Source organism: Leptinotarsa decemlineata, unplaced genomic scaffold (genome assembly GCF_025532065.1).
Source record: "Leptinotarsa decemlineata unplaced genomic scaffold, Ldec_3_MD MMD2_tig00000026_RagTag_RagTag, whole genome shotgun sequence".
In the NCBI taxonomy this organism is placed as follows: Eukaryota; Metazoa; Arthropoda; class Insecta; order Coleoptera; family Chrysomelidae; genus Leptinotarsa; species Leptinotarsa decemlineata.
Window position 1 is genome coordinate 2,708,243 of NW_027412539.1, and position 10,432 is coordinate 2,718,674.

Genomic DNA, 10,432 nt, shown 5'->3' on the forward strand with positions numbered 1-10,432 from the left:
GGGTTTGAGGTTTTAGTGCATTTTGCTGCTGGATGTACCTCACCGCAGTGGGAACACTTGGTTTCATGAGTGGGACATTCCGCTGCTGAATGTCCCGTTTCACTGCAAATGTTGCAGTATTTTGGGATGGGGGGTAAAGGATTGATGTTTGAGGCCTCACACTCATGGGTTCGGCCATAGATATTGATACCATGAGTCAGGCATCTGGTGTATTGTTCTTTATTCGCGGTGATGACGCGAATAAGGGTGGTGGGTTTGGAGGTTTTTTTGGAGGTTATCCTCCAGATTTTTAAAACTTGTAATTTAGCTGTTTCTAGGAAGCCGCTAATTTCTTCAATTGAAAAATCAAGGTGGACACCCTTGATAACGAAAGATATGTGTGGCTCTTTGGGAGCTGACGGTTGCGGATTTTTTGTTTTGAGGTCAATGACTTTGACCTGTACGGTCACGCAGGAGTTTCTGAAGTTATTCAGAGGTTTTAGAATTGTTGTTTGTTTTTAGAAGTGCTGTACGGTTGTAATTGACCTTTAGTTCCGTGATTTGGCCACGGAATTCGTGGGTGTTCAGTAGATCAAACAGTGCCCTTTGACTGGCTAGGTCATCGGGGATTTCTCGGATGTTGAATAGATCATGATAAGATAGCTGAACTAGTGTGGATGTTGGAGGGGGGGTTATAGTGGGTTCGCGCTCGAGAGACGAGCCGGAAAAGGAAGGAGAGGGATTGGTGAAAGGGATTTGAGTACGTTTGAATTGGCGAGTTTGTCTCGCCATAGTTTTTTAGTAAATTGGTAATGATTTGTACAACCTTATGCATGGAGATCCTTTGATAGCAGCACCTCCAGGTACTGTCTCTGGGAGTTTAGCTGCACCTTCGCCTTTTGGATTAGGCTCTGGTGTCTCTATCGGAAGAGTTTGATTATAATAATCAGTGACTCCTCACGCCGGTAGACACTTATGAGGTAATCCTCTGGGTTTAGGTACTCACTTCCCTTCACTTCACTTCACTTCACTTCACTTCACTTCACTTCACTTTACTTCACTTACGCTTTCACTTTCACTAGTTAAGGTTTCAACCTTTGCAGGTCGAGCTCTAACACTGGGAATGACCTCTCTAGGGACGGGAGGCCGGCTTATATAGCGGCAACGATCACTGCATATCTCTTCTCGTCATTTCGGCACTCATCTAGAATTGTCGTTGCGGTTCATCGACCGCATTCTTTTCGCGATGAGTCATATGTTTGGTGTCTGAGATAACGGTCAGGGCCGGCCTCAGATTCATTACAGTATGTACAAAAAAAGTTTTTTTCAACCGGCTGTTCTCTAACGGTGACCCTCAGAAATTCACAGTTGGAAGCAAACACTATATGCCATTTATTTCTCTTGAAGATTGTTGTTTTCGATTCAACTAATCATATCAATGTCCTCCTACAAATTTCACATAAGGCTCATAACGGACTTTATAGAAAGTTATTGATAACATAATATGAGAAGAGTTATTTATGTCACTAAAGTTATACATTAATTTATTAGTTTGAAAATGTCCTTATAGGACGAAACTGCAGTAACGTTAGTTACAAATAAAAGTGTTGAAAAACATAGAAAGTTTCAATTCTCTTTTCCTTATTATTTATATAATTTGATCAATTTAATTGAATAACATGTATTGATCTAAAGGGTAAAACATGTTTCAGACAAGTAAATTGATGGATAGAGCGTGGTAGAAGGTCATCATGGAAAAATTAGATTTTAGACAAGTTCTATTGTGAAATCAAATTATAATAAAAATACGTATTTTAACATATTTTATTTTTCAGTGAAACCGCTCCTGAACTTCCACTAAGAGTTTTTCCTGGTGCATCCTGTAGTATTCTACTCGATTCACGAGACTCTGTCTCAAAACATCTATTGATAAATTCTAGCATCTTGGTTTCACATACTTGATGAAATCCAAATTAAACCAAGATCATTTGGAGATGATAATGTTCACATATCCATAACAATTCCAATCAACTTTGTTGTTATCATTTTCAGCACTTTTTTGGGATGATGAGAGCTGCAGGTGGAAAATTTATATTCTATGTTGAAATAGAAGAAAATGTCTCCGAAATTGAAGAGTACTTCTCAGATAATGATGAAGCTTCTGCTTATTTCTGTGGATATGTCGCAAAAAAAAATTAAAAGCACCACCAAATGTTGAGAATATGTGGATTCGATATTGGGGAAGAGAAATGAAATGTGCTGATTCATGAGTAGAACTGCTAGGTGTGATATACATACACCCATAGTCGCTATGAATAGATGTATATTGGTTGAATATCTATTAGAAAACAGCTGTGTTTCTCCACATTAAATTGTTCTTCATATATAAACCGCTTGTTCCAAATTTTATGCATCAAAGAGAAAACTTTTTTATTATTAATAAAAAAAAATCAGTTAAAAGTTGGTGCTTATCAAAAGGATCTCTTGAGAGGTAATCGAAAAGTTCGACAAAGAATTCACTGGGAACATTTCTTTGTAATCTAGAGGATGATTCAGATTTTGAATATCAGTAAAGTTCTCATTAAATTGTTTTATAATTTTTTTTCCTCACTGGTATGTCATCACTTCAGTATTCAAGATTATAAGAGATAATAATTTTTTCTGTATTTCCAAAAATAGAAAGACTTCTGAATGATTTTTGTGGATAGAATGATGTTTAATGCACAAACTAAGGACTCAACACAACTTTCCCCATCACCCATCATGGAGTTCCTTGCGAAGCACCAACTTATATGACAAATAACTTTTTTGTGACATTTAGAGTAAAATACTTTTCAATTTATTGCATACTTCTTGTGACACACTGCATGTATATATAACATAGTTACACATTCATTATCTCAAGTTTTATTGCTGACATTTTCTTTCTCTCATATCTGTTTCTTTTTGGGAAAAAAAAGAAGTTATCATTATTTCTCACCTTCATAATGATTTGACCTGTAGGTATGTATGTAAATTGTGTGAAAATTAAAGATTAGACATATTTAGCTGATTTTTCAAATGAGTAGGTAATTATTGTTTGTATATTGGTAATAACTAATTTTCAGTATAAATTCCAGTAATAGGTGGAAAATCAGAAATTTTTACTGTTTCTTGCATGCTCTTGATACACAATAAGAATATGATGGGAATAAAATAAAAAATGTAAGGAACCTTCATCTGATTCTTAAAGGAAATATAGTAGTTCCATGAGTTGTGATATAAATAAAATATTGCTATCAAACAAATAAGAAATTTCGTGTTCACAAAGATCATCATTAGCTTCGGTACAATAAAAATGAAATTTTTCTGGAAAAATAGAGTTTGAGACGTTTGTGGCTGGATAAAAAAAGTTTTTCTTTCCCAAAACCATACTGAAAAACATGTATTCAAGTATATAATCTTTATACTTACCACCTGTTTTGCGGAGTTCGTACCGATAAACAACCAGTGTCAAGTACATAATAACATCTGCATCTTGGGTTGAAATATCAAGGAATTACACGAAATTTCATCACAACTGTGTGGGTTGAAAATTCGACAACTAATTCACCAGAACGAGGAGGCCACTTGATAGGGCCATTTGCAGTGATCCATCTGTTTTCAAAACAGTCTCGCAACATTTTTTACGCCACTGAAATTATGCGCTGGCGCTCTATCCTGCTAAAAATAGGTCATTTGACGAGCCTCCAGTTCAAGATTATCGAAAAACTCTTCCAACACTTTTGTTAATTAATAAATGTAATAGGGTCCGATCAGAGAACCCTGATAGAAAAATAGACTGATAAAAATGTTAAAAAATGTACGGAGCTTCTTTTTGGTTACATATCACTGTATTTTACGTTTTTAAGGTTAATGATATGGTTGGTACGACTGATGCAGTCCATATTCCTGAAGTAATTCAAATGTTTTTCACCTTCATTCTTTAGATCGTAAATTGGTTTTTGGTGGTGTATTACGAATTTGAAATAGTAGGCGACGGCAAATACCAACCGCTTTTTTCTGAAATGTCACTAGTAAGTAACCTAAAAATAAGAAAAATGTTGATTATTGAAGTGAAAAGTGTTAAAGAAGGGGGAATAAGGTGTAAAGGTGACCTAGTGAATAAATGCTTGTGCTTTTAAATAGTTCATTTAGTGAAAAAGAAGGCTGAAAAGTTGCTCTTTTCTGAACTTTGAAGGGCCGTAACTTTTTAAATAAGGGAGAGCGCCGCTTTTTTCTTTCGGATTCGTAATCTACGCATCAAAATACGTAAGTACAATCAAAAAATTTTTCAAAATCGTCGGGTGTCCACATAACGAAAATTTACCAAGAAAGGTATTGATTAGGTGATTCACGATCGGGGAACGAATTGCTGTAGTGTTGGAGTACTCTCTCGCTATTTTTCTGGCAAACCAAGTAGGATTCTGACATATTACATTTTTCTTTATGGGAAAACGTCATTTCGAAAAATATTCGAAGAGTAGTTGACAATGATTTATGACAGTGTCATGACATATACCTGAGAATATTTGACAAATAGAATTTCAACAAATTTTCAAGGCAATTTGATTAATCAAAATAATTCTGTTTTATCGAATCAATGGCTTTAAGGTGGAAATTATCGTTTTGTAAATTAATATCAAATAGCTCAGTGGTGTCACGAGTTCAAATCCCAGCGCAATTTTTTCTTCTCTTTATATTCTCATTTATATATTCATACAATGAAGGTATTTATGATGAACCAACGAAAAAATGGTAAACTTTGTTATTTTACAGAAATAATCGATAGATCTGTTGAAAAAGTTGCCTTTATTCCTTCATCTGTTGGCAGTTAAAAAAAAATGTTTTTGTTTAGGGGTGCGTCTTTTCCACCTTCCAAATCCATCTCTGACAAACAATGAATATCCGCATCGTTTTGATATTAGTCAGGGATTCGCTTTGTCGTGTATAGCTGCTTGGACTTTTATAGTACTCCATTCCATAATGGCTGATTGGACCCAGTTTCAGTAGTATTTCATGTGGAAGAACTTTTTTAAGCTGTTTAATATTTTGTGTATTTTTTGATACGGAACTGTATCTAGGGAATTTCAAGACCGATTGAAATTATTCATGGAAGTTGAACAATATAGTGTATTTATACAAAATAAATTACATTTGAGGATAACTCAGCTCATTTCACCATTGGTAAGCGGCGCGGAGTCCAGAATACGAAGCATGAGCAACTACTGGCGCAGCAGAGTAAGAAGACACTACTGGAGCAATAGATTTGGCCAAGAGTGGAGAAGAGTAAGCTGACACGATTGGAGAAGAGTAAGCAGACACAACTGGGGAAGAGTAAGCTGACACAACTGGGAAGAGTAAGCTGAAACTACTGGTGAGGAATATGCAGATACAACTGGTGCTACAGATTTGCTGATGAGAGGAGCAGAGTAGGCTGAGACAACTGGAGCGTGTGCAGCGTAGCTTGAAACAACTGGTGATCCGTGGTTAGTGTAGGAGCTGACGACTGATTTTGATAGGGGCGCAGCATATGCTGATACTACTGGGGAAGAGTAGGCAGATACTACTGGTGCAGCAGAGTATGTGGCAAATGCGGGCGATCCAATTAATCCGGCGTTAGCGCAAGCCACAGCAGCGGCGAAGATGATGAACTGAAAAGAAAAAAAATAGTTCATCATAGTGTAAAAATGTCGAGACATCTGGTAATGAAACAGTCTGAAGATTCAATGAGGCAGAAATAGTTCATAGGATATTCGATCCAATCAGACATTTGATCAACAAAATCTTTTGCCTTGCCAAAATCCACTGGCAAACTCGTATCAATAATTCAAAAGTGTAAGTAGATTGTTGAAATAATTTATTTTTCAACTGAGATCCAAGAAAAATAAAAAAAGATGAGTTAGTGATCATTTTGAAATATTTATGGTGCATTATATTTTCTGTTAGATCTTAGCATTCCACAAATTAAATCGGAAATAGAGATTCGCATTATTCTTATCGAAGAGCTATACCAAAATAATATTTTTTTATTCAGTGTATACTATTGTTGACTGTATTGGTATTGATAATTTGAATTGAGCTGAAAAAACATAAATTTTTCTCACCTTACCCTTAGTTCAAGGAGATAAAATCATGGATATGCACACATTTCAACCGATTAAAATAGGTGCACTCGGTGAATAATCATCGAAGATTTCTGAATTCCATCACATCTGATAGGATTTTTGGTTAAAGTTATTCTCCCTCTTGAATTTTTTCAATCCATGGTATGTAGATACTCAACTCCAATAACACATTCAAAATATGTCATTAGACAAAACAACAGATAGAGACTAAACAAGAATCTTCATGAAATATTATCGGAATGACTTGATGACAAGTGATCTATTTCATCGTACTAATTTCATTTCAATAGTTTCAACTATACTGAATATAATGCAAACAATGTAGACTTTTATTCAAATAATTCACAATTTTCAATGGAACTGAGGAAATTCAGGATTTTTAGCAGATCAAATCTATCAGAGAAAGTTATTGAAATGATTTGAATTATAACTAGTCATATTAATCATAATAACGATATTTTTGTATGATATGATAATTTTAGGTATTGAAATGAAAGATTTTTGGGATACTCACTTTTGATGCCATTGTAGTTTATTGTATTCTGGTTAGTCAAAAACTAATATAATTCAGAACATTTCGACAGTTTTTATAGCCGGTGCTCGACACTTCAACTTGCGCTTTAATCTACTTTCAGTTTTCGTGAAGGTCTAGGTTAGCCTCCTTCATATTACGTCGATATGGCGATTTCTTGTACGTGCTTAATTATATTAATGAGAATATTATACGGAAAGCGTTTTGGAATCAACATAATCTTATATAAGAAGAGTTTTAGAAGTACTGCAATTGTTGAAGATTTTTGGAATACTGAAATTCATGAAGGTTTTTGAATAATCGAAATATTTGACATTAATTGGTATTTGTATGCAGTTGAAGAATCAAACTTTTCTATGTGAAATCATTATTTTTGACTGGATCTTGTTTGAGTTCGTCGGAATACCAATACATATTTCGTAAATGAAAATATTATGGCCAAAAAACTACAAAAAAGCAATGACGAGTGAGCAGGTGCATTATCGTGATGCAAAAGCCATGAATTGTTTTTCTACAATAACAGACTTTTTTTCGCATTGCTTCTCGTAAGCGGTAAATACCTTCAATTGGTCTTGACTCTCCTTGGCTCTTCATTGAACTATCAATGTCATAATCATATACCGATAGAATTCGCCACCAGTAATGACCCTTTTAAGCAAATCTGGAGCGCCTGAGCGATGCTTATATGATGGTTTTTTCGGTAAGAATTCAGTAATTTCGAAACGAAGTTTGCCACCACACGCTCTATGCTAAAAGTTTACAAAAAATTGCAAGGTATGAACCAACCGATATGCCGACATCCTCAGCAACTTCTCTAATAGTAATTCGACGAAACGAGTGTACCAACATAAAACAAAATAATGTAGGAATGTACGCATCTCTCGAAAAAATCATATTGATAAATGATCAAAATGTATTACAGGATATTCCCCAAAAACATATTTTCTAATGAGGCCCGATTCACACACAGTATTCCTACCCGAAAAAAAATTGTAAAAAAAACATGTAACAAAGTAACATTCGAAAGTCGCACACGAAGCGTCCGTTGCAAAACGGTCAGGATATGTTTGAAAATGCTTTTCATTCGTCGGTTTTTATACTTCAACTCTCAGTTATGATATAGGTTAGGTTAGGTCCAAAGTAAGTGGGTTTATTCGACCCTCCACCGCAACCTGCATGGGTTCTTTGTGGCTCACACCTATTCAGCAGGGCAGGCACAAAGTATATGCTCTGCTATTTCATCGTTAATGAGATAGTCGGATAGTCAAGGTACAAGATTGCCACCTTGATACCCGCGACAACCTACCCATATGAGGGTTTTTGCACGTCAGCTGCTCCTGACGATGCCTCAAATTCAACCATGCAGGTCTCTTTCGCCTCTGGTTTTGGTGAATTATCGCAAACGTTTGCTAACCTGCTCATGGGGGGTTTGTTTTTCCACCTGAGACAGATTCTGCGTACGCCGCTCAAGAATTTGGTGCAAGGCGGTTTTATAAGGTACCCCGCTCTTGAGGACACGACTCAATCGTCTTCTGGCTGCACCACCAAACTTTTTTTTTTAAATCAGCTATTGGATCAGGAGTTGGGGAGTTGAGAAGCTCTCGCTTCTGAACTAAATTCAGAGGGAGGTCAGTTGGAGTCGTAAACTCGACATCCATCTCCTCTGTAGACACTCTCCTGAACTAAATTTACAGGAAGGTCAGTTGGAGTCGTAAAGTCGACATCCATCTCCTCTATAGACTCAGCGGCAGAAATAATTTTCAAGTTTACTCTGTCCATAAAAGTCCCACGAGTAGCTAGGGAATGAAGGTCAATCACGGCAGAACCCCGCATTACCTTGACAAGGTGATGCTACGACGAGAGGGCGTCTGGTATCTCGAAGGTTCCGTAGAGACAGCTGATAGGCTCGGTGTCATTCATCCTCTCGGCACGGATACACACACCTTAGGATTAAGCCATCGTTGGGATGCCATTCAGTTAGGGAATAAAAGAACCACAAGTGATTCCCGTATCCAGCGGGGCTACGTGGAAACAGGCATGTTTGCTCAACCCCCATATCCCAAGTCATTGCACTCGCCAAAAACAGCATGCACAATGGGACAGGCAGTGAAAGATGAAGAAGGATAGCCAACCCGCTAGTTATAATATATGTCAACTGTCAATTTTGATGTGTTAATTGTCAGTTCTAGTGCGTGAATTGTTAGTTTAAAGTTTCTCAGAGAGGAACAAAGTGGACAAGAACATAACTTGGTAATCTTAAACGTCTGAAAGGAAATTTTGTTACTTGAGTAACGCTGAGAAAGACACCGTTTTCTATCTTATATATTCAAGACACCCTGTGGTATAAACACAGCTTCTGAATGACACTCTGAAAAATATATGCAAGTTTGGTTCTTTCTTCGAACAATGTTTCTCCATTCCTTCTCATATCACGATTCGTTTCACAATTATGAATCCCTGAATGAAGAATTGAGTTTTCTCTGCGTGTTTTTTATTCTTTACAAGCATTATGGAAAAATCGACGATTGAACTATGATATGAGTAACGAACTGTTGAAGATGAAAACAATATCGGGTGCTGCCTTCTCTAGTATGGACAAAAGCTTTCTATTCTCTGAGGCATTCCACCAATCAGCCTTTGAATATACTCCTGGGACGAGTTATGTTCGATGTAGTCTTTCAGAAATACTCAAAAAGATTCGTATCTGGAGAGATCTGTTCGATATGATTTGATCTGAAATGAATTTCCTCTTATATTTTGGAAAAACTATTAAAATCGAGCAAGAAATAAAAAAATTATTTGAGTCCAAAATTTGCTCTGGAAGGGTGTTTCCGTGATTTCGATCAATCAACAATATTCATTGACATTTAATTGGATTTCAAAAGTCATTGATTTTCATATTGTAGTTTTTCAACGAAGAAATACATCAAATATTCATTCTCCACCTCAGTTATCGATGTCCAGCCAGATTAGATCAATGGTAAATAAAGTGGCAAATTATTAAAAAAATAAAATAAAAATGAAGGGAATTTTCGTTCCTTGGTTAATGAAAAATAATCAATGAAATTTCATAGGATTTCAAAATTCATGGAATTCTTAATAATTGTAGTTCTTCAACGAAGGAATACATCAAATATTGATGTTTATTTTCCATCTCAGACTAGATTGACGGTGAATAAAGTGGTAAATTGAAAAATGAAACAAAAATGTTGATTCAAAAACAAAAACTCAGTACTCAATATGATGAACCTTTTAAATTATTGCATGAGTTATTCATTCATGGATATGTCAGATGTAAGATAACACCTACAGTTTTTTGTTCTCCGTGGAGTTGAATCGAGATTAAAATTGGTTATTGGAGATATTATGTTATTCAATATAAAGATGGAGTCAATTTCCGAAAAAATAAATAACGTATATGAAATATCCACATCCTTGATGCAGGTGACATATTATCTTGAAAGGAGTTCACATAGTCCTCACAACAGAGTTTGTAGAACCTTACCAAATATTTCTATTAGTGCTCATAATAAGAAACTGAATGGAACTTTCGCAGGTCAAATTTAGTAGAATTATCAAACCTACAGAGCATTTCTGTTGGGTGAAAAATGGAAAGTTTTTTATGATTTTCAAATAAAATTAATGTTCATTATTATCTTTCGTATATCTGATCCTACAGTATTCTTTCTTTAACTTTAGCTCCGCTCAATCTTGCAAATTAACTTTTGAACTACAGAAAACTTTTCTTAGTTCTGCCAATGCATTCAACAAAGTT

At 35.7% G+C, this 10,432-nt stretch overlaps 1 protein-coding gene across 1 annotated transcript; it reads right to left on the reverse strand.

Moving 5' to 3' along the window:
* Positions 1–5,112: 5,112 nt before the first annotated feature.
* Positions 5,113–6,768, reverse strand: LOC111504414 (uncharacterized). Its single transcript, XM_023158961.2, is given in 3 exon segments — positions 5,113–5,354; positions 5,357–5,651; positions 6,640–6,768. Coding segments are annotated over 3 exon segments (486 nt in total). The 5' UTR covers positions 6,652–6,768; the 3' UTR covers positions 5,113–5,175.
* Positions 6,769–10,432: the final 3,664 nt, after the last annotated feature.